The sequence below is a fragment of the Anser cygnoides genome, chromosome 9 (assembly GCF_040182565.1).
Source record: "Anser cygnoides isolate HZ-2024a breed goose chromosome 9, Taihu_goose_T2T_genome, whole genome shotgun sequence".
Classification (NCBI taxonomy): Eukaryota; Metazoa; Chordata; class Aves; order Anseriformes; family Anatidae; genus Anser; species Anser cygnoides.
In genome coordinates this window covers 25,768,012-25,792,675 of record NC_089881.1, presented here as the reverse complement: position 1 = coordinate 25,792,675, position 24,664 = coordinate 25,768,012, and the positions used below count along the sequence as shown (strand labels likewise).

Genomic DNA, 24,664 nt, shown 5'->3' with positions numbered 1-24,664 from the left:
GCGGCGGCCACGCCCCCTGAGCTTCACCCCGCCCCCTGAGCCCCGCCCCCGAGCCCCGCCCCGCCCCCTCCGTTACGCCCCGCCGCGCGGCCCCGCCCCTTCCGGTCCCGCCCCGCTGTGGCCCCTCCCCTTCCGGCGGGGCGGGCCGGCCCGGCGCGGCGGTGGCGGTGGGCGCTGCTCGGCGCTGCTCGGCGGCGGCTGCTCCGCGCGGTCCCCCCGGCCCGGCCTCCTTCCCCCCCCCCGGCCCCATGGCGCTGTGCAACGGAGACGCCAAGGTCAGTACTGGGCCGGCCGCGGGCCCGCTCGGTGCCGTGGCCGCCGTCCTGCCGCGGGCACATGGTGCGGCCTGCTGGACGCCCGCCGCTTTGTGCGGCCCGCCCGTGGCGCTGCGGGGCCGGGGCCGGGGCCTCCCGCCGGGCCCGGCCGCGGCAACGAAAGGAGCCCGGCAGCGCCCCGCGGCCCCGGCAGGAGGAGGCCGGGCAGCGACTGGGGCCTCCCGCCGGCATCCGGGGCGCGGAGGGAGGAGCCGAGGCCCCGCTGCGCCTACGGGGGAAACCCGGCTGCGTCCTGCCGGGCGACCGGGGCGCTACCGTGGAACCGGCCCCGGTATCGGGGGTGCCGGGCTCTGGCGTGTCCTGACCCGGGGGTCCGGTGCCGAGGAGCTCCCCCTGCCCGGCAGCGGGCTGCTGCGGGCCGGCAGGGCGCGGGGCTCGGCTCCTGCCCCTCAGGGAGCTCCAGCCCCTCCTCGGGCCTCAGCTCCTGCCCTCCTTGGGGTGCGGGGCTCAGCTCCAGCCCTCCTCGGGCCTCAGCACCTGCCCCTCCTCGGGGCGCAGGGCTCAGCTCCAGCCCCTCAGGGAGCTCCAGCCCCCCCGCAGGGCTCAGCCCCCCCGCAGGCGCCCCGAGGGGTAAGGCACGCGGTGGCTTCCGTTATCTCGTAGTGCTTGAGACCAGCAGCCCCTCGTCCTTCTCCCGGTTTCGGAGCGGCCGAGCTGAGAGGCCAGCCGAGGGCAGAGCCGTGCCGTGGCAGCGGGGCTGGAGGCAGTGGCAGGGGTCAGCGCGCTGTGCCGGGGGCCTTGGGTCCGTGCTGCCCGGGGAGCACCGGGGCTGGGGGCATGTCGGGTTGTTGTAGGCGGCGTTGGGTGCATCAGGCATGGAGGGCAGTAGGAGTCTCTCACGTATGAGATGGTTTCGGGTTTGGCCTTGTGATTTAAATGAGCCGAGTATAGATTTTCCCCGCATTTTTCTCTCGGGATGTTTAAGGCCTGTCCCACTCTCCCAGGGCAGCAGGTGGGTGCAGCTCTGTGCCGTGCCCAAGTGCCTGAACCACCTTGCGGGCTGTCAAACCAGGCGTGGTATAAGTTCCCAAAGCCAGCCATTTATACGGCATTTTTTTGGAAACAGAGCAGGAGAAGACAAGGGACTCCAGCTAAAACCCTACTGAGGGGAAAAAAGAGCTTTTATCAGAGCCTGGAGCCTCCGCACCAGGCAGAGGGGCTGCAGCCCGGGCTCCCCACACCCCGTTCCTGGGGGCGTGGGGCTGCCTGGGGCCCTCCTCGTCCCTCTGGCACGCACAGGGTACACAGGCGCAAAGGCTCAACTGCCGCGTCGGCTGCGCGTTCACGGCATCTGCTTCTGTTTTTTTTTGATGTCGTTAAACGGAGTTTCCCTCGTTAAATTTGGATTCAAAGCCTCGGAGCCGCGCCTTTAAAGAAATAAAGCCGGATCCTGCCTCGCTCCTTCCTGCCTTCCCGTGATTTATGGCGGCGTTCCTGCCGGGCTCCCTGCGGCCCGGCGCGTCGTGCCGGGGTTCGCTGCCCGCCGAGGGCCGCCTGCGGGTGATGCTGACGGGCGCTGGGTGCGAGCCCCTTTAGTGCCCGGGTTAAGCGGCGGGGATGTGCGCTGGGACGTGCCGCGAGGAGAGCGGGCGGCGTCCTGGGAGTGCCGGGGGGTGGCCGTGGCTCCAGGCCCGCATCTACGGGCCCGGTGAAGGAGCAGTGACCGGGCCGCCCATCGCGTGGTTCTGGTTTTTTTTTGTCGCGTGGCTCGTCTCGCCCCGTCCCTGCGAGGAGATCCGCGCTGCTCCGTTAATGCAGGGCTTGCGCTGGGGTTTAGCCCGAACGCCTTCAGCACCACCTGAGGAATAAAACCGGCTGTACGACGCTGGCTTCAGAGATCCTTGGGAGGGTGTTAAGGGGCTCCCAGCCAAACTCTGGCAACGAGCTATTACCCGAAGCCTCAGAGAGCCGTCTTTGAGAGCCATGGGCTGATGGAGAAGCGCTCCCGTGGCTGCAGCCCTGTGTGAAGGGGCTTCTCCCCGAGGGCTGCGCGCGAGGGGTGCAAACCCTCGCCCATCAGTGCGGCTGAGCTGGTGCAACAAGAGCTTGGTTTTATTCCTAACCTCGTATTTCTTACCGTAGAACGTAAAGCTACCCCTGCGGAGGCGGCCCCCTTCTCCTTACAGCCCTGCTGTGCTCTGAGGGCGATCCCTGAGGGCAAACGCGCAGAACAACCCTAAGGTGCCATAATAAAAGCCTGAAATGGTTGCGAGCTTCAAAATGTGTTCTGAGGTGGTGTTTGCCAAAGCAAAACCCTTCCCAGTTTTTCCTTCGTCGAGTTACATTGGCAAGGGATCAGCGTAAGTTTGAAGTTCAGGAAAAAACACCCCGAGGCGAGAGGTTTCGTGAGCAGCAGAGTTTTTTCTGCACGAATTTCCTGGTGTCTGACAGCACCGTTGGGTTCACGTCCTTCCCCGAAGATCCATCTCTCAGCGAGAGCATTTCTGTGGAGCGCTGCCTCTCCTCACGAGGTCTCTTTGAAGACCGAGAAGCCCGTCCTTGTGTTTTCTCGCCCTTTGCCGGGTGCAGCTGAGGCCGGGCAGCCAGCTCGAATGCGGCGGGGTCGAAGAGAGCCGTCGCTTTGTCCCGCTGTGAACTGCAGCGCAGCCTGCTCGAAGGCTGCGTCCAAAACTCGCTTTAAAAAAATCTTTGTATCAAATATTTCAGCAGAGGCAGTTGTTCTCGGTTTGTCCTCTCCGTGCTCTCCAGGAGGTTGTGTCAGGTGAGAGCTGGGAGCGCGAGGCAGCGCAACGGGGGAAACACGTTGTTGTTCTTCTGGCTTCGCGCTGGCCCGCTCGGAGCAAGAGCCCGCGGGGCGCCGGGCTTTGTTCAGAGCTGCGAGACGGAGGAAGCCGGAGTGGCTGCGGTGGTGAGCGGGGCGTATTGCTGCTTTATGGAAAGCTCTGCCTTAACGAGGGGGAAAAGCTAATGAGCTAATCCGCACCGCGTTTGGTCTCGGGGATGGGAATGTCGTGTTTGTGCGAGTGCCTCCCGGGAGGGACGTGCTGCGTGCGTGTACCGGCCTTCCTAAACCCGAGGATTCTTCATTTCCAATTTCCTCCGTTAGTCCATATCACCTTAATTAACACGTAGGCACCCTTAGCGAGCTTTGCAGTCGCCGGTCGGTTTGGGAGGCCTGCCGTGAAGCCCGCGGCGTGCCGCGCGTCGCCGCGAGGCGCTGACCGAGCCCTCTTCGCAGCCGGAGAACGCGGGAGGAGAGCTGAAGGACGGGCAGCACCACTACGAGGGAGCCGTCGTCATCCTGGATGCGGGCGCGCAGTACGGGAAAGTCATAGACCGGCGGGTGCGCGAGCTCTTCGTGCAGTCCGAGATCTTCCCCCTGGAGACGCCAGCCTTCGCCATCCGCGAGCAGGGCTTTCGGTAGGTGCCGCCGCTCGCGTCCGCTCCGGGGGACGGGGCCGCGGGGGTGGCGGGCCGATCGCCTGGCTGCCGCCTGCCTTTCGGCGCGGTGCCGCTCGCGGCTGCATCTCCGGCTTGTCTGCAGAAACAGCTGGGTGAAACCCGGGCAGCGGTGTTCCTTTCGTGTGCTCGCTTCGTGCTGCCGTGCTGTAAAATGTCATTTTAATCGTCTTCGTTTACAAATGCGATGTAAGAGGCTGCATTTTTAATATATATATATATCTGCAGAAATTGCGATGATCTTGCTGTTTTATCTGTTAACCAGGGCAGCTATTACAGGCACAAAAACAAGTTTTATGAGTTTCTAAAAATGATTTCCTTAGCCTGACGATGAGAAGCTGCCTGTTGAAATAACTGTAACTTGGATATTGGAGAAATTGTGAGAAACGATGCCAAACCATTTCTGGGAAGCAACTGAAAAAACTTAGCTGGAAGTGCCACGCGTTGTGTGCAGCAAGGAAAGGTCTCGCAGTTATGCAGTGCTTTGTACAGTTCTCTTTGGTTTTTTATTTGAAATTTTAAATATTTTTTATATTTTTTATTTTTTATTTACCCTGCTTGCCAGGGTATGCCTCTTTCTTTTTGTGGGGGGAAAATAAATGTATGTTATTGTCAGGTGTTTAATATAATTTAAATAAATACCCTGAAGTCTGCAAATCATCGCAGACCTTACTTGCTAGGTAAGAATCGAGAAGCACGTTGTATGCGTGTTCCTCACTTGTGCCACACAACAGATGCGGCAGCGCTGTGTTGCGGAATCACATTTTCCTAATCAAGGATAATTAGTGAGCCGGTAAACAGTGCAAGTCAGATGGGAACTTGACTGATCTCTGCAAACAGAGGGGAAGACCCAGGACCTGCTGCAGCTATCAGGCAGCCACCCTGCGAAAAGTTTCTTTTAGAAATGTTCTAACAAATACGTCCTCGTGTCAGATCTTGTTTGTAATTTTCCAGCAGTCGAGTCTTTGAGAGGTGGACGTGCCCGGTTACTGCTTTCAGGAGAATTACTGCACCTCCTCTTTGCCGGTTTTGAGGTGTGAATCGTGGCGCTAATGGTGCAGGGCTTTGGGCTTGTGCTGTGCTTCAGCGGGTTCGCAGTGGGAGAGGTTTTCCTCCCGTTCTGTTCAGAACCGAAGACTCCAGCACGATGTGATCAGACCTGTTGGGTTTGTCGTGCCAAACAATTGCCGTTTAAAATACGGCGAGTGCTCTCCGCTCAGCAGGTCACGTCTCGAGCTTGAGGCAGTGATTTCAGCTTATCAGTCACACAGAGCGGTCAGTAAACTTTGGGTCCCCGCTCTTGGTCAATCATTTGCATGCAGGAGAGCGTGGCGAGCACCGGAGCTGGCGCTTGGGTGCCTTCGTGCAGTGACCGTTGTAAAAACGCGCTCACGGTTTTCCTGCAGCATTTCGATACAGGCTCCAGGTGCCGTGGGGGTGGTCTGGTTTCCGAGTCACAGCGCGTGGCATCGAAGATAAAAGCTGAACAGGCCTGGGAGCTGCCCTCTGGTCCGCGCTAAGGTTTGAGATAGGCGGCGGGATGGAAACCTTTGCTGAACTGTATTTACATCCTGCGTTGGCAGAGCCATCTCCGCAGCTCTCGCAGCTGCAGGGCACTTCCCGGTGTTCCTGGCCGCGGAGGTGCTGTAGGTGCAGGGTGAGGTGGCGTTAGCCTGTGAACCCAGACACGTTTCAGACCTGTGCCATGGATCCTGAGGCTTGGGTAGCAATGAATGCGTTTTGCTGTTGGCATTTTGATGTGGTTCCTGACGGCCTTTGGTCCATTGCAAGTGGGCTTCCCAAGGCTGGTTTAGGCTGCTCTGGAAGTGGTCGAAGCCAAACCAGAGCCAGGTACGTTCATACCAGAGCACGAAGGTATGTACCAAATTACATGGTGCTGCAATAAGACTTCCAAACCTGCATCCCACACTGCAGTGACTTCTGAGGACAGCTGAGAAGACGCAGGGCGCAGCTTGGGCTGGCTTTCCCCGTTTTCCTCTCGCACCTCCCAATTCATTTTTTTTTTTTCTTGCAGTATTCAGATTGGAAAACCTTTGTGTTCTGTGGGATTTTCATTGGCATTTTTCGTTTTAAAAAAACTTTAGCCACACCTATAGATTAAATTCATGTTAAGTAGCGCTCTGCACCTGCAGCTCTGGAGCAAATGCTTCACAGAACCACGGCGGGGCTGCGGCTGGGGGCACCTCCGGGTCCCTCTGCCCCAGCAGGGCCACCCAGAACAGGGCCCAGGGCCACCTCCTGGTGGCTTCCGGAGGTCCCCAGGGAGACCCCATCACCCTGTGGCACCCACCCGGCACAGAAGCATTGCCTGGGGGCCGGAGGGAGCTCCCGGGCTCCGGAGGGAGCTCACCTCGTGCCCACCGTGTCTTCGTCCTGCAGAGGTGCCGCCGACGCCGTGTGCCACCACGTCTCGACGCAGCGACACCCCCTGCCCGCCTCAGCACAGCCCACTTCTGCTGGCTGAAAATGGAAAAAATGTTTGTGTCAGGGCCCGCGTGGCAAACCCTCCAAATAACGGTAGAAAAAAGGTTTTGTGAGGTGTACTAAATCCCACAGATGTAGCTTCCCTCCCACCCCACGCTGCGTTTCTCGCTGAGGGATGTGATGTCCCCGACGAAGGCAGCGCGGGGCCGCTGCTGCCCGGGGCCGAGGCCTCGCCGAGCCTGCTGTAGTGCAGCCCCTGCAAAGCCTCGCGGCCAGCCCGTGCTCTCTCATCCCCTTGTAAAAGGTTTAATTTTCTCTTACAGCTCGCGGTGGTCACTTCCGACATTAACCGCTTGCACGTTTGCCAGTCCCAAGCCCCGGCTCGCGCCATCTCGCAGCGCAGTCACTGAGAGCTGGGGGCCGTGTTCGCAGCAGCTCCAGAAATTCAGAGATCTCTCTTCTGAACGCAGCTCTCCTCCAGATGGCACGAGCAATGTGAAGTGTATTTATGTCTTAATGCTCTGTGCTTGATACTAGCCATGTTGCTTCCCTCATAGCGCTTGGCTAGGAACTTGAGTCATGGTCACATTTTAAGACTGCTTATATTTGACTTTGTTTAAACTGATGAAATACTTCTCTGGTAAACTGCTGTTTCTGCCAGCTATAGCATAGCAAAGCTAAACTATCTGTTAGAATATCTGTATCAGAATCTACCTTAGAATATACAGAGTTATTAAGAGTGTTATAAGTCAATGTCACTGCTCAAATAAAGAGGTTTTAAAGTAAACAGTGCTTTTGAGTTAATTAAATTATTTCTTGTCTGCAGAGCTATAATCATATCCGGAGGACCAAACTCCGTGTATGCAGAAGACGCACCATGGTTCGACCCGGCGATATTTACAATAGGAAAACCGGTTCTTGGGATCTGCTACGGAATGCAGGTGCTGTGCAGAGAGCTGTCTGCCTACTGCTGCCTCATTTCTGACACTAGCTAGAGCTGAACTGCTGCAGGACCTGCTTTTCCAATCTAAGCGCTATGCCACGTATGCAAAAGATATTTTTAAGGTGCTAATTGGTCACTGAGCATACTGGGCATTCCTCTCTTGCTTCTGCCGTATCAACAGCTTTTCTCCCTGTTTTACTGCTCTGAACTGAGTTCCAGACTGCGTTTTTTATCACAATTAATAGACCTTGCAGTCATTAACTAATTCCATCTAGTTGATATTGAAAAATACGTCCCTCATAAACAGAAGTAGTTTTTCCCTTTGGTTTTCAAGTGCAGAATGTTTCTAGCATAGTTCTGAAGAGTGCTTAAAAAAAAAAGCACAAAACACCTATTCCTCTTCCAACTTCCTGGTGACCCTGCAGTGATCTAGTAGATCCAAGCCGAGGGAAGAAACAAATTCTCAAGGGGGCGTAGGACAGGTTAGGTGCGTGACTTCTGCGTGTGCATCTTGGTGGTTTTTTTTTTTTTCAAGGTTAGCAATTTACTGGGCCTTCAGAGGTGCTGAATAATGGCTGGAAAAACTCCTTGAGAAAGGCTGGTAATTATGGAAACAATGTTGGCACTCCCTGTTCTAAAGGGAAATGTGTGTTGTATTAAAATGGAAGTGCCTTAAAATGTCAAGCAAATTAAAAACCACGTTAGCTAGCCTAAAGCAGGGGCGTTTCTCAAGGCTGACTTTATGGAAGGAAATCAAATGTGCGTGTTAACACACCACTACTTTTATTATAAAAGAATGGAATCAGTCAAGCACAGCAAGTATAATACCAAACTAGATCTAAATAACTTCTCACAGCAATGAAACAGCGTAGTCAGGTGGTAAAACTAACTTTTTTTTTAGGTTAGCTCTTATATTTGAAAGGAAAAAAGTCTTTAATTTGAGAATTCTGAAATCTGAAGTGCAGATACCTCATCGTGTTGTTTGAAGTTGGATTTTAGAAAGAAAGAACTTGTTGAGAATTGTACTACTCTGGTATTACAAAGATTAGTAGGAGTCTCTTTGGGCACAAAAATCAGACTGACGTTGCCTTATTCTCCAGAGCTGAGCAGCAAGATTTTGAGAAGTTTAAGCCTACCTGAGCTCTTAACGAAAGGGTAGATAAGACAGGTTTTTGTTCAGCAGCTTAACTATTTTTCTGACCACGGGCATCAGGTACTCAGCTGATTTGCAGGCAACCATTTGTAAGTGCACGTAGATGTATGCTACAGAACAGGCGTTATCTTGCAAATCTCTACTCGTTGTCCACCACGATGGGTTTCTGTAACTCACTGTGGGCAGCAGCAGTCCCTAGCTGTGCCGACAGAAGGCCAGCAAAAGAGAATGAGCCCAATGCAGGACAACGATTTTTGAAAAGAATTCTCATCATTTCGCAAAGTGTGATGTTAGATGAGAATAATCATGGAAAACTAGCTTAGTATGTATCGGCAGGCAAGAGCTGCTGTCAGTTGCAGACAGAGCTATAAAGATTAAAGCAATATCAAATGGTGCCATGCTTCTTCACGTACGCTTCTTGTTTCGGCAGATGATGAATAAGGTATTTGGAGGTACAGTGCACAAGAAGAGTGTTAGAGAAGACGGAGTGTTCAACATTACTCTGGATAACACGTGTTCACTGTTCAGGTATGTGCACATTTTAAGTGATCAAAGCGATATAGGTAATACCGGCCTGGAGATTGGTGCCTGGGCGAGAGGAAGCATGTGTTTAGGAAAATGAAATTGCACCCATGCTCATCATATAATTTCTAATAATAATTTCTAACCTTTACAACTGTGACTAAGCAAGTTACGTGTTTAAACAAATACTTACACATAACTTTTCAACTAACTCTAGAAACTTGGGTATGTTTGCTGGAATTATTGTATAAACCCCTTATTTCAAGGTAAAATGTCTTGACTGAGGCACCATAAAGCGTACCGCAGCACAAAAATGTGTTAAGCTCTTGCATCCTTCTTGGTTGTGCATTGCTTTATGTTGGCTGGCACCTACCTAGTTTTTGAAAGGTAAGAGAAAATCTGAAACCATTAGTTTTCTACCTTCCTACCTTAGGAGGAAATTAGGTATCTTGGTAGTTTGTCAATGCCCCTCAGGTTCCTTGCAATAATCATGGTGGTTTATTCATTCCTAGAGGTCTGAGTTTATTAATTTTTTTCCCTCTGCAGCTACTGTAGAACTGCCTAAAGTCCAGGGTGTCCAGAGCTGTCCTGAAGACATTTTGATTCGATTACAAAAAATTTGCTTAAATGAAATAAAAAGCAGGAGTCTACATGTCCTGACTGACTCTAAATGGCTGTGTGTGTCAGAGAGGGGACATTTCAGTGTTGGAGTGTTTTAAAACAACAGCAACAAAAACGTTTGAATTCAGATAAACTACCTCTTGCATGAAGGGTGTATTGTACAGGAACTTAGGGAGGCTTCATTGAAGGGATCTCGGTTGGAGACGGCTGTTTCTGGTAAGGAAATCCTGCACGTGTTTAAAAAACGCGTGGCTGATTGGAATGCTCTTACCGTTTCCTAGGGGCCTTCAGAAGGAAGAGCTTGTACTCCTCACTCACGGAGACAGCGTGGATAAAGTAGCTGATGGATTCAAAGTGGTTGCGCAGTCTGGGAACATTATAGCAGGTATTTATTTTATACTGAAATTGTCTTTTGGTAGTCTTTGTTAAAGGAAGGAATTACGTCAGACAGTGCCTAATTGGAACCAAATGGGAATAGAATATTTCCATTTTTTAATTGCCAAATAGTTGAATTGTTTTAAACAAGTTCTTGTATGTGTTTGCTTCCATGCTGTGTTGTCATGCTAATAAAGAAAGAAATAGACATGATAGATAGAGTGGTCTTGTTTTGAATTAGTGGTTTAAGGAAAACGTAACTAGATTTTTACAGTTCGTTTATGTTATTTTAAAGTATGCATGTATTGTTTCTCTTCAGAATAAAATACTGCGTTCCCTTCAGATAGGGGAGAGGAAAACATGTACCACAGTGTGTGCAGTGTATGCGGAGGGGTTTTTTTGCACTGTAATGGTACAAATCAAACATGGTTTAATTATTAAAGCTTGATTAACTCATTATTGAAGTTAGAGAACAATATTTTACGTACTGCTCTTAAATCAGATAACTAGAGAAACTAGACAAATCCTGTGTATTATGTAAATTCCCTTTTCAGATTAATTACGTTAGAAGGGCAACTTTTCGACTTCAGAAAGAAAGATCTTCACTTCTTGTATCAGGAGTGTTGGTGTAAAGCTTGGATGGCAAATACCAGATTTTCTGAATTTCTCAATAGATCTGCTAATACAGAAGCAAGCAGATTCCTGCTGCAAATGCTGTCATGTCATTAATCATTTACAGAAAACAAATGAATTGCACATTTTGGTGAATGACTACAGGGAATGACTTCCTAGTGACAACTCTGAAATGTTTCAACTTGCCTTTTTTATTTTAACGTTTTTTGAGGACATGCAGTTTTAAAAGTAAAGCTTAATGGATTTGAAGCAAATGTGTTTTTTTGCTGCGTGGATATGCATTTCACTTCCAATTTTTTTTGCTATCCTCATTTCTTTGCACCAATTAAGGTATAGCGAATGAATCTAAAAAACTGTATGGAGCGCAGTTCCACCCTGAAGTTAGCCTTACAGTGAACGGAAAAATGATCCTGAAGAATTTTCTTTACGATATTGCGGGATGCAGTGGCACCTTCACAGTGGAAAACAGAGAACTTCAGTGCATTCAAGATATCAAAGAGAAAGTGGGTTCATCAAAAGTCCTGGTAAGTAGATCAAGTTGAAGTTGAAAGATTATTTGTAAAAATCTGACAGAAATGCTGACACGGTTAATCTGGGTAACTTGAAAAATGCAGAATTGTCATGATTTGGGTAATACATTAAACAGGTTTGAGAAAGCTTGTACCCATTGCACAATTGGCTCAATATGTTGTTTGACTTCTCATTTTCCTCCAAGTCATTGCTGGGAAATCAGTAGTTTTTCATCCTTGTAACAGTATCTGAATTATTAGTTAACACTTTCCCACTAAACAGCTGAACAATTTTTTTTCCTTTTTTTTCTCATCCTTAGGTTTTACTCAGTGGAGGTGTGGACTCGACAGTGTGCACTGCTCTCCTAAACCGAGCTTTAAACCGCGATCAGGTGATAGCTGTACATATAGATAACGGATTTATGCGCAAAAGAGAGAGTCAGTCTGTGGAGGAGGCACTCAAAAAACTTGGTATTCAAGTTAAAGGTACCATAATTTCCTTAAATATCCTTGTTACCCCTAATGATGTGTCTCGTCTCCTAAAATGTACATTTAGTATTCTGTTTCATCGATTTGAATCATCTTTCATGGTTCACAGACTACGTACCAAAGCACGGGTGTTAATCTGGAACAATCTAGGCTATCACGAAACTTCAAACCTAAAACATTAAGCCTAACTCGTGTGGTGGGAGCACACCCTGAACTGACCCATCTCTTCTGTCCCTGGGGTACGGCAGCTGGTGGTGGGCACGGTGGGGCAGCTGGGGCATGCCTCTGCTGCTGATGCTCGGTCGCTGTTCTGCAGGTGGCCAAGCAATCCTCTTCAGCTGCTGCAGAACTCATTTGATCGCAGTTTTCTTCAGTAGCTTGGTTAACAGTCCTCCACTGAGGCTTTACCTCTTGTCCCATATCTCTGCTTTTTAGCACTGTGAGCTCATTTGGGTGATTCAGTGCTGTTATAGCCAAAAATCCCTTCCCAGGGCTCTTTTTCACTCTCCCAGTTTCTAAATGGGTGCTCTTCAGTTGCTTTTGGAGTACCTTGTTGAGAAGCAGTCTTACGACTTCAAGCACTACATTTGAGAGGGTGGAAGGTGCCTTGTCTTGGCTGATAAGGTTTAGAGTTGTTGGTGCCCAAAGAAGGAGGTCAGAGAAGACATCTTACGTATGGATTGTGCGGATGATGAGAGCTGCTTTCTGCTGTCCAGCTGGTTTGTTTTATAAGCTATAGCTGCCTCTTCCTGGGGCTGTGTGTGAGTGGTGTTGTCTAGTCGTTGCCTCGTGTTTTGGTCAGGAAGCGTGGCTCTAGGTGAGCGATGCATTCCACTAGGCTGCCAGTGTGAAACAGCGCAGGGAGCTTCCACAGCAGCATCTGGCAGCTCGGCCTGCAAAATCCTGACGCGGCGAAGGACAGAGTTTGTTCTGCACGCATCAATACAGGATCCTTTTTTGTTGTTTTGTTTCAGTGAAAAGCTAGGCCTTATTCTTGCGTTCTCCAAACAGATAAATCTGCGTGCAGGCAGGCTGCCAGAGTGACACACGAAGGGAATCCCTTTACTGGAAATGCTCCTTCTGGAGGTCGTGGAGTTCAGTGCTGGTAAAAGATGCCAGAGAGCCTCCTAGCTGATCTCTGCGTTGAGAGCCTCTCTAAATAAAGAGGGATAATGTACCGTGAGGAAATAGCGTATCATTTAATTTCAGTTGCAGAAAGGCCTTGGGGAAATAACTATCCTGTAACTATTTAAATAAAGCACCTATCTAAGAGGGGAGACAAGAACTGAACTTTCATCCTGTTGCCTAGCCTCATAATAAGAAAAAATTGCCCTCTAGAGTATGTTAATAAAAGAAATAAAATACTTTTGTAGCAGTTAATTGTTGAGGTATCAAAGAGGCCTATTTAATGCAAACAATAGTTAAATGACGGAAACGGGTTTGTTTTTTTTTTTTTAAACAGTAGTGATTCTTATTTTTAGCAATCTTACGTACAAATCTTTATTGATTTTGGCAACAAATTCCCGTAATTTCATGCAGTGGTGAATGCAGCTCATTCGTTCTATAACGGTACAACAACTCTGCCAATCTCTGATGAAGACAGAACTCCACGTAAAAGAATTAGCAAGACCTTAAATATGACTACAAGTCCTGAAGAAAAAAGAAAAATTATCGGTGACACCTTTGTTAAGGTAATGTTTATAATTATTATTATTTATTTTTTACCTCAGACTATTTCATTCTAAAGCTCTGTGCACTCAGTGGCATCAGTGGTCATACAAGTGGTAGGTGACCTAAGATGTTAGTGCGTTACCCTGAGCCTGAAATTTTTGTCAGTCAGTGAGTGGTTATAACATGAGTAACAAACGCTGCACTAGACCCACCATCATCTTTAGGTATAGTATACTGGTGGGCTATTTGTTTCTGTGGCGTTAACATAAATGTACTGATTCTTCACCAAACGGGTAAGTAACTCGAATTTGGGCACACTTCTGTTGTTTTGCCATTTTTCATGTCAGCTATCAGTACTGGTGATGCAGGGAGAATATAATGCTTAACGAGCACTGGCGTTCCTGTGCTCTGAAGATACTCTTTCCATTTGCTATTTAAAAAAAATAGAAGCATGGGTTTAGGGGTGAATTGGAGCAGTAGGCTACCGTCATGGTTAGTCTTTGTGTTTATTGTTCCTGTTTCTGCAGCTCAGTAGCATTGTCAGGGGCAATCTATTTAGACCTTTGATAACTGAAAAGTAGATCAAAACCCCTCTCTTTTTCTTCTGTACATCTTACAGATTGCCAATGAAGTTATCGGAGAAATGAATCTGAAACCTGAAGAGGTGTTTCTTGCTCAGGGTACCCTCAGACCTGATCTCATTGAAAGTGCTTCCCTTGTTGCAAGTGGCAAAGCTGAAGTCATCAAAACTCATCATAATGACACAGAGCTGATTCGGAAGTTAAGAGAGGAGGTAAATGAAAACGAGGATACTGGTGTTTCCTTCTGGTTCTCACAGACAGGAAGTTGATTACCAAAAATGTGCTGGAAAGTTTTGCTGGTATAGCTGGCCCATGTTGATGTGGCCCCATAACTGTGAGGTTGTTTAGGTTCTATTCTAGTATGTTGTAATTTATTACGCCTCTTTCTAGTTGCTACATTCTCACAGTAGTCAGAATTCTTTCAGTATTGTCTAGCATTGGATACTGGGGAAAATATCAACAGATTGAGTGTGGATTCCTTCCGTGTGAGCAATGCTGTTCACAGTGGCAAGCTGAAAACTTTCTCCTTGCTCTTTTGTGTTTTTAACACTCAAAACAAACCTATGTCTCAGTAAGGAAGCAAAACCACTACCAAATGCAGAACAGTACTTAAAGGCTTTTCAGACAATTTTAGTCTGATTCAGCTGGAGTTCATGATGTAATGGATCACTTACTCTTCCCTTTGTATCCTGTTCAGAACATCAGTCATTAGGGAACCTTTTGTAATGGCATGGACAGCCCAGGTCGAGCACGTTAGGGATTTAAGCAACAGCAGTGAGGGTGCTTTAGTGAAATGATTGTCAGCTCCAGTTGAAATTCTCCTCTTGAACTTCTTGGTAGCGTTCAGCACGACAGGCCTGGAATTCTCCTCCCTTGAGAGAGAATGAGAACAACGCATTTAAGCAAGGTGAAACTTAGGGATAGCTCTTTCAGGTGCCTACAGGGATCAGCTCTCTCTGATCTTAGGCAACTTTTACATCAGGTCACCGGTAGCCTGGTCAGCTCTCTGCCAGCAGTACGCTGGTGGTGCACAATCTGTTTACCAGTTGTCAATTTAAGAACCCACAAATCTTTCTGAAATGGCTCGCGTGTGCACCTGTGGATAAAGATGAGGAATTTGCAGACAGTACAAACACAGGAGATTGAACTGGTGACAGAAGGCAGTCTGAAGATGTGCAGCCCAAGCCTTTCTGATTGTATTCACGGTGGATTAGTGTAGTCCAAAGTCCAGAAAAGCTTTTTGAATACATTTCTCATGCAGCAGTCTTAAATATGAGCATATAAAGCAAGCGTAGGAGACTGCACCATTTTGCCTTTTCTGGCATTAGAACGGTGAAGGCTCTAGCTATTATAAAATACTCTAAGAAAGAACCAACGCGTGAGACATCGCATAGCAACCCTGCTGGAAGTTGCTCTGTTACTTGTAAGTGCTACGTAAGTGACCAGTCACAGGAGACAGTTACCTTGAATGATCCACACCTCCGATATTCATCGCTCTACGAAGTGTTTTCAAGGCTTTTAAGAGTGGTTTGAACATCTGGTGGAGAGAAGAATAGTCTGAATTTCTGAGGACAGTCAGAACCAGATTGGCCTACAGGTGTATTTGCGCTGATTGAGCCATTGATAGTTTTGGCACACACTTAAACTTTCCTGTCTAATCCCCTCTCCTGTAACTGTTATACAAAGCCTACATTCACATGAACTTTCCTTTCCAGTGTTTATGTAAGTCTTGGCAGCTGATGCTGTGAAAAGCAGGCCAATTTGACTGCCGTTACCTAAACATTTGAGGCTTTTTGTTTAAATATGTGAGCTAGAGTGTAAATCACTCTCTTTTTTTTTTGTTTTGTTTTAGGGTAAAGTAATAGAACCACTGAAAGACTTTCACAAAGATGAAGTACGAGTGCTGGGGAGGGAGCTTGGTCTTCCCGAGGAGCTGGTTTCAAGGCATCCCTTCCCAGGTATGAGAGTCCATGCTACTTAGTGGAAGGCTACGGGTGGCCTCAGTACTGTTTAGAAGATGCTTAACCTGCAGAATAAATTTATGTTGGAGCATAAAACTTACTCTAAACATAGAACGAAACTGATGGATTTACTGAGGCTTTTACTTAAGCAGGATCTTTTTCCAGGAAAAGTGTTTGAGAGCAGCCTTATTATGTATAGTGATTAAAAGAAAAGATTTATAATTGAGTTCTTATAGCTGTATTTGTTTCTTTTTAGTTGTATAAGCCAAAGCAAGAATTATCAGTGAAGTGCAGCTGAATGCTGTCTAAGCTGTCAAATGTGTCTTACTTGAAATAATGGCCAATGGCTGCCTGCCTTTCTAAGGGGCAGTTGCTGTTTTGAAAACGATTGCATGGAGAATAACAGCAACAGTTCTCGACCAGAAAGCATCAAAGTATATAATAAAACAAAGTCCACATCCTTTTAAGAGGGGTATGCTTTTCTTTTCGTGTTTTTTAAAATAGTCCTGCAGGGCGTGTAGTAGTCACTGGCAGAGTGCATAGGCTATCCTGCTAATGCACCAGCATCGCATGACATTAAAGAAACTGTATTCAGGCATTTCCAGCAAATTACATTTACTTTTGGATCAAGTAGTTAAAAGGTTGAATAGCCTACAGGGGTCTTTAAAACAGTGGAGACTCAGCTATGTTATAGCCAACTCTCATCCAAGCTGCCTAGCAAAGGGAAGGAAGAGGTTCCCGTTTGCTTTAGCTTGCTACCCACCACGCTTCGTCACCACTAACTGCTGCTTTACACCAACAGCCAATTTAAAGTGTAGGTAAATAGTGCTTAACTATATTGATCAGAAATACCGTTCCAGAATAAACTGCTTGCTTATGGTTCTGGTGTGTTTTGTAGGGTAAGACAATTTAAGTATAGGTATGATGGCAAGCGATACTGTACTTAATGACTGACCTGATGGTCCAGATGCTGTTACCTTTTTAGATTAAAGTCAGTTTTCGTGTTATTTAGCATAGTTTTTTCAACTTTACACTGCAGGTCCTGGTCTGGCAATCAGAGTGATATGTGCTGAGGAACCTTACGTGTGCAAAGACTTCCCTGAAACAAACAACATTTTGAAAATAGTTGCAGATTTTTCTGCAAGTGTTAAGAAGGTAACAAAACTGCTCAATTCTAGTATATATATAGAAGTAGGATTATTATTCCGTAGTGCACCGCTGTAAGGTTTAAGGTTCTGAAAGCTAAAAACTACTTATTTGTGCGCTTTGGGAATAATGCATTCCAGAACTCTGTTGAAGAAACACTGAAGGGGAATGCTTACAGATGCTTTTTCTTTAAAACATGTCGGATTGCAGTGTTCCGTAACATGATACTGCTTTGTTCTGTATCTGAAGTAGACCACAAGCGTGAGAAGTATAGCTTTGAGAAAGAATAAACATAGAAAAAGAGCTTCACGTATGGCCTTGAAGAGCTTCAGCTTAAAATATGTGCAATTGCTTTCACTAAAAAATTGTTGGTAAATGAAAGGTGTCTTGTAAACAGTTCCAAGGGCTAAATGTGGACTAATTTTAGGCAGCTACTTAATTTTATTTGCACTGTTTAAGTTCTGTTTGAGCGTTTGAGGGCTTTAGTTAAAAGTTATTTTTCTGCATCACTGCACAGCCACATACTTTGTTGCAAAGGGTCAAAGCATGTACAACTGAAGAAGACCAGGAGAAGCTGATGCAGATCACAAGCCTACATTCACTGAATGCCTTCTTGTTACCCATCAAAACCGTGGGAGTGCAGGTAAATGAATTCATTCTAGGGATATTCTTAAAGCTGCTTCCTAGCAGCATGGTAGACTGCTGTGAAGCCTCAGAATTGCTGCTGTAAGGTTAAAAAGAAAGGGCTTGACTCTGTAAAATAAATGTCAAAAGAAGGTGATGCCTGTGTCGTCATTATTTGTCAGTGCTGGTAGTGCACAGATGTCAAGAGATCTGAAGAGACACATGGGTAAATGCCAAGTATGGTATTTGAGGATGTCGTTACTGTTGAATAACATTGGTCACTTATCATAGACAGTTTCTTCAGGCAGTTCATAATCTTGTAGACCTCTGCCATAATCCTGTTGCCTCCTTCAAGGCTGAGGAGTCCTAGATTAAGTTGGTCAAAAAAAAAAAAAAAGGCAGCTTTCTACATTTGAACATGCTTGTTGCCCTTTCTTTAATTTTTTTTGATTATATGGTATTCTTACCCCTGAGAGGAAAGGAACCAGATCAAAGCAAACTCCAGGATATGGGAACACTTGAATCTGTATGGTAGCATAGTGTTTTATTCCATCTCACTCCTTTGCCAGTGCCATGGGAGTTTTTGTGGGTGGTCCTTTGTATTCAGCTTGTATTTCTGTCACTAAATGCTGAGCTGGCATTCTCATGGAAGTGCTTATAATAGCTTGGAGAATTTCTTTACTCAGTGATCATAGCTGTCAGGTGTCTTTTTTGCATTATCAGTATTGTATTACAACTTCTATTATCAGCTGCTTAATCTTGCGTCTTTTCTGTAACTCCTTGCAGTCAGCTTCTGTCACTCTTTCAAACAGCAATATCACCGCAGATTTCTGCACTTTGTCACTGGCCTTCCTCAGGTGGTGCCCTCAAAATACCAATATGCAACCAATCCCTGTGGTCTGACCACCTTAGCTGAATCTTTCCATTCTGAAAACTTTCCTTTTGTGTGCTCGTGTTAGCTGATGAGAGGTCTGCCTTACTCTGATTTTTTCTGACTTATTTGGTGTCTCTGAGCATACTGATTTCAGCAGCTCAGTGTCTGCTGAACGTTGACACGAAGTATGGTCCTGTAACTCACAGGATGAATGGGGAAGGTAGTGTGAACTATTTTGGCAGTGAAGTTCATGTTCAATTACCATATATATATATATTTTTAATTTATAGGGTGACTGTCGCTCATATAGCTATGTCTGTGGGATCTCTAGTAAAGATGTTCCACACTGGGAGTCTCTTATGTTTCTTGCCAGACTCATACCACGCATGTGCCACAACATAAACAGGTAAGTGTTCGCTGTTCAGAATTGAACTGTCTTTATTTCTGATCTACTTAAAATATTGAAGCTTAGCACTCACAAGCACTCTCCTATTTAATCTATGGTATAACTTGTGCACATAGTATGTGTATTATGTGGAGGTTACACATGCACAGTCAGTCCAAGCTTAGGTTTATTTCTGGAATTACTAACGTGACAGATCTGAAAGTTTAGCTCCTCATTTTAAGCACTTGATTAGACAACTTCTGATATAACTTAGGCAGAATCTTTTTTGAAAGATGCTGAGCCTGTTGATGAGCTGTGATATCATGCGGCATCTTGCTTTGTGTCAAAAAGGGAATTTACATAGGACTGTCAGCTCCAGTGGTATAAGGAAAAGCTCCAAAGCTGGGCAGTTTAATCTTAATTGATGTTTCTTGTGAATATGCATTTTCTTCTGAAGTTGCCTAGAGATTAAGTCAGTTCTGGAGAATGTAAATCCTCCTGGCCCAGCTGTAGACTTTCTGACAAAACTGTTTATAATTGCTTACAGCAAAACTTAATTTTGTCACGTAAGTGACACCTGCTGAAAGAGCTGCTGTTCTTGGGGTGAGACCTTCAGTTGGAAGAAACTTTTTAAACTATGTGCAGAGGGAACAAAAGAAGGCATGAAATCAGGATTGCGTGTGCAATTTAAAAGTTCGTGCTGCATTTACGGCATCGCTGTCGTCTTTAAGCTCCTTTTGGATTTAATACTCCCCTCCTGAATATACCACTTCCCTGGCACTTCTGCTGTATCAGGGTGTGTTTCTCAGGTTTTTTTGTTGGTGTTGATAGAGACATTGAAGGGAGCTGGGAAAGCTGGCAGTTTGAGGAGTGCGCTGAAATACTTGGGCTCCTGCCCAATTATGCTTGCAGGCTTTATACTACAAACAAAAATCTGGAATGTGAGGTTTGAATATTTTCCTGCTTTGGATTTTAGACAAGTGTTCTTGGTTTGTATCTACAGACTCAAATAACTTGTGTGAATGCATCATGGTAAATCCTTTTGTGAGGCCAGTCGGTCAGTGTTGTACTTTGCTTTTTGTTCGTGAATGTATGAAACAGACTAAAAAAATCAAGTTGATGTGACTGGCTTGAATTCAGAAGATAATTTAACAGATGTAGTGACATAGATTTGTAAACAACGGTGTTAGTGCCCTGTGATGAAAACACAGCTATTCCTTAACAAATAAGGTTTACTGTTCAATGATGTGGCTTTGGTGGTTTCCTCGTAGGGCAGAAGATAGAAATTGTAAGTACTTAAGTAGCTTTCTTAGCATAATCTTAACTTTTACTGACATCAGAGTAAAACTGAAAAAACATCTGCAATACCACTGAGTTAATATTTCAAGAGAATAATCCTCTGAAAAACTGAATAAGTAACAGTGGGGCTATTGCCAGGCTCTAGCAAACCAAAATAAATTAGTACATTTGACTTGCATAGCTAGTACTCGTGTTTATAGAACATATCCATTAAGTTATATTAAGTTCTAGCTAGTGGCTAAGGAGCAAAATCAAATATTCAGCTTTTTTTTCAGGTTTCATTATCTTTTCTGCAATACTAACGCTGTAGTCTTCAAGCAATCTGTTTCATTCCACTTAAACAAAACGTGTTTTCCTACCATCTGGCTTGTTTTTCAGGGTTGTGTATGTGTTCGGTCCACCAGTCAAAGAGCCTCCCACCGATGTCACACCCACGTTTCTGACAACAGGAGTCCTCAGCACTTTACGTCAAGCTGATTTTGAGGCTCACAATATTCTCAGGGAGTCTGGTAGGTATTTAGCTTAGTCCCATGAATTAGACTATTGTTTCAAGATCCTTCCCACTGCGGCTGGAGGTAAACTTTCTCACAGCCGGGTATTGCCTCCTCCTGATCTGCTTCCAGTTCTCCCACACAGGACTCTCTCTCAGTGTCTAGGTATTGTCTTCTCCTGGTAAGGGCGGAGGTTTGCCTCTGAAACCTTGCACAGCTCAGAGGTGTGATACTTGACTGCAGCGTAAACTTCTGCAAAAACCACTGCTAGCCTCCAGAAGGTCAACCAAACAGCAAAGCAAAGAAAGTCAACCAAATAGTCAAGCAGACACTTCTCCTTGCTGATGATCCCAGTCATCAGTATTTGTATGAAGTAAATGAACCACGTAAAGACACTTGGCATGGTTTCAAAACCGTGCTTTTATGTGGAAAGAAGAGACCAAATACTAAGTCCTTAATGGTGGTGGTGCAAACTACCTGTGCTGAAGTGGTTTCATGTTTTTTAATTTAAATCAAATACTGTATTTGTAAATCCAACCACCTGAGGCTAGTAGATGGTGTATTTTAAAACCCTTAACATCCAGGGGCCATTCAATTCCTTTCGGAATGTGACAGGCCGATTCCAGGAATGTAGGAGTTCTGAGGTTCGGGTTCATTTTTTGTTTTCTTTTTACTTAATAACAGCTGAAGATGTGATACGCATGGGGAACAGTTCATCAAAAGCGTATATTTTGTAAAATCAAGTTACAAAGGATATCTTTTTTGAACATACCTATTCTGTTTGCAAGGCTCTCTTACCGTAATTTGTACACAAACAGCCTCAAAATGCTTATGATAGTGCTGTCAGTCACGTCTGTAAAATCAGAGATTTGTCTCACTACCTTTTGGTGATGCTTGGCTTTGAGTGAGTCAGTCCGCACAGTACGACTTGGGTTATCATGGAGTGAAAAGAATCCTCGTGCTGACAGGTCAAGCTGATGCACGCAGAGTTGTGAGGCCCCGTGTCAGCGTCAGAGTGGCTTGGCACTTTGCCACGCACCCGAATCTCAAACCTCTAGGTAATTTCAACAGTGAAATCTGGGGTTCTGTGTACTGGCTTTCAGAAGGACGTATTAAAACAAACAACAAAAAGATCATCCGGAGTTACCAGCAACAGAGAAAATTAAAAACTTTCTTTTAAATATGTCAAAGACATCAAAATACTTTCTCTGGAAGTTACAGTGGGAATTGCTAACTGTTAAAGCACTCCCCGTGGCAGTTGCTCTTGTCTTGGTTTCACTGATGAAGACTGAAAGTTTCTCAAAAGATACATTTTTTTATGTGAATGACTGTTTGTTGGGCTTGATGTGGGAATAGCTGGAATTGCATGCTTATGCTGTGCTGGAAGGAAAGTAGATCCTGAATTGCAACCACGGTCAATTACAGGGTTAACAGAGATTGTCTCATTTTGTTCTGCATGCCTGCAAACCCTGAAGATTATTCCAAGTGGCAATTCAGTGTATACGCCACTAATTACATAATTGGATAATCAGTGGGATCTTCTGAGGCGTGGTAGTGAAAAAATCTTAGAACTACAGTGGATCTTCCTGTGTTACTGGAGCTCATAGTATAGCATTTAGGTACCTGTAGGGAAGCGCGGTAGAACTTCTATCATGTTTGTGGTTTTTAAACCAAAATAAAGCACTTTGTACTGATATTTTTCTGAAGGTTACGCCGGAAAAATTAGCCAGATGCCAATAATATTGACACCGTTGCATTTTGATCGAGACCCCCTACAGAAACAACCTTCTTGTCAACGATCCGTGGTTATCCGAACTTTTATCACGAGCGACTTCATGACTGGTATTGCAGCAACTCCTGGTAATGAGATTCCAGAAGAGGTAATACCAATACGGCTGTTCAAGTTTCTTTTCAAAACGATCTGGTGCTGTAGGTGACTTGTTTCGCCTTTCTTCTCCTTTTCTTGACTGCTTGCCTTGATTTTGATTCTGCTGGGAGAGGATGTCGTTTTTGCTAGTGTTGGTTAGGAAAGGTGTGGTGGTGTTCTGGGAAGAGCTAACAAAGTGAGAAGCTGACAGTGGTTTGCGATGGAAGTGACAATCTGACAGGCTTTCCAGCACAGCTCAGCCAAAATACCCTTATTTCAAAAAAGAAAGGCTACCCCAAACATTCCTGAGATTTTGAAGTGTTTATTCGCATTAGGGATTGGAAATGTCCTGACTTCTGGAATTGCCCTTGATGCCTGCTTTAGCTTTTATTGAAACCTGCTGCTTCGCATCTCAAAGCCTGCTGTTTCCAGTTTAGGTTGCTGAAAGGAATCGAGTTTCAGACGCTTTTTCTAGGAAACTTTATCGATATCCAGTTTCAAGTACTTTGGGTCTGTTGGAGTGCAGCGTAGGTGAAGAACAGAACTGACTTTTTTTAGCATCCTTGCAGAGCAGATAAGGCATGGTGTTGTAGCTGTATGCAACTTAAGCCTCTCCTTCAAGGCACCCGATCCATTTAAAAAGAAATAGTTCAAGATGAAGTTATGTGATCCGTTATGGAGTTAGGATTCACTTGATCTGTCAGTTTATACAAAATACATCTAACATGTAAAACAATCACTGTAAGGCAAGGTGAGGTTGTGGTAAGAAAATAACAGGGGTTGTGGAAGATACATGCATTGATGAAGGAAATCATATTTGATCATTTTTTTTTCCTCATGGAGAGCAATGCATTGTTTAATTTTTGCTTACAGTGCAAAGCAGCGTGCCGTGTAACTGCCGTTGTTGAGAACTGGGTGGAGTTCATGGAAGCCAAACGTCTTTTGTTAAGGATCACTAAATGACTGCGCGGGTTCCAAACCCTTCTAGAATACTTTTGCTGACAGCAATCAACTGTGTGCTCTGGAGAACAACCATCAGTGGAAACTCTTTCCGATAGATGCTTCTTCCTGATATTTTTTAACTTTAGAGCTCCCTTTTTTGTTTTAAAAGTTCATCATTGCACTCAGGCTGCTGCTTTGGTGGGTCAGCTGAAGACGATGGTCCGAAAAATGCCTGAAAATGGTTGATAGCAAAATCCAGCAGTATATAGTAACATACAACTTCCAAGAAATCATTTGGAAGCTGAAGAGCTGCTGCCTTAAGGGAAGCGTATTGTGTTTGGTGCTGGTTGATTACCTGTGCCAGAAATCAGCAAGTTCTGAACGTGGCTGCAGATATCATGAAGCTAGAGGTTTCCTTTGAATTGTTTTCATTTCTTAACTGGTGGTAATATTCTAATGGCTGCTACAGGCTTTTTCTCTCCTGTTCATAGCAAAATTAGTATGAACAAAGTTTTCCTTTTTTCGTCTTTTGTAGGATAGTCTTCATCAGGTCTGCGTTACGTGTTTTTTTCTGATTTTTTTTTTCTTTTTTTCCGCCACAATAGGTTGTGTTAAAAATGGTTGTGGAGATAAAGAAGATTCCTGGCATTTCTCGGGTGATGTATGACTTGACATCAAAACCACCAGGAACTACAGAGTGGGAGTAATTAACTTTTTTTATTGAAGTACTGTGTGCAGTCTAAACCATATCAGAAACCATTCCCAGTGTTGACATGCAGTACTGTGAAAGAGTGACTGGAGCTGCTGCATCCCATCTGACTCCTCTCCTGGAGCGTAAATCTGCAGTTAAGAGCTGTGTGGGAATAACTGAGCGGGGCTGAGGATTTGTACGGGTAAATGATCATGGCAGCGTTGCCTGTGCGCAGACAGATTCCTATTGCTTTGGCCTTTGTCTTACTGTTCCTTCGCGTTCCCATGTGGTTTATTGTAACTGTCATTTCAACGTCTCTTTGTTTTTGTACACTGTGTAAAAAGAGACAGTTTATTTACTTCTACCAAAAGCATTGTTACAGCCTAAAAATGTAAAAAGAATACTTTGTGACCAACTGCTTTTGAACAGATTTATTATAAATAAATATTTTGCCAAATGGAGTAGTGGGTACTGTCGAGTTGTGGAATTAATGTGTATCTGTTGTGTACTGTTAAGCCTGTTCTATATTGTTTGACGTATTAGCCCATGGCAATAATGTTGAGTTCCGAAAGAGCAATGCTGAAATGCGATGAAATTACTTTCTGCCTGTCTGTCTGTCCTCGCTCCCTCGTGCATCACTTGCTAGGTGTCTTGGTTGGTAACAGGCGTGTGTAGGCTGACTGATCT

The 24,664-nt window shown here is 45.7% G+C and overlaps 1 protein-coding gene across 1 annotated transcript; it reads left to right on the top strand.

Moving 5' to 3' along the window:
- Positions 1 to 115: 115 nt before the first annotated feature.
- On the top strand, positions 116 to 24,438 carry GMPS (guanine monophosphate synthase). Its single transcript, XM_067002607.1, has 16 exons — positions 116 to 275; positions 3,535 to 3,716; positions 7,027 to 7,141; positions 8,727 to 8,824; positions 9,721 to 9,824; positions 10,778 to 10,971; positions 11,277 to 11,442; positions 12,985 to 13,136; positions 13,736 to 13,909; positions 15,550 to 15,655; positions 16,698 to 16,813; positions 17,322 to 17,447; positions 18,593 to 18,708; positions 20,365 to 20,495; positions 22,185 to 22,357; positions 23,892 to 24,438. Exons 1-16 carry the CDS (start codon positions 249 to 251, stop codon positions 23,991 to 23,993), a joined length of 2,082 nt encoding a protein of 693 aa, XP_066858708.1. The 5' UTR covers positions 116 to 248; the 3' UTR covers positions 23,994 to 24,438.
- The last annotated feature ends 226 nt before the right edge of the window (positions 24,439 to 24,664 follow it).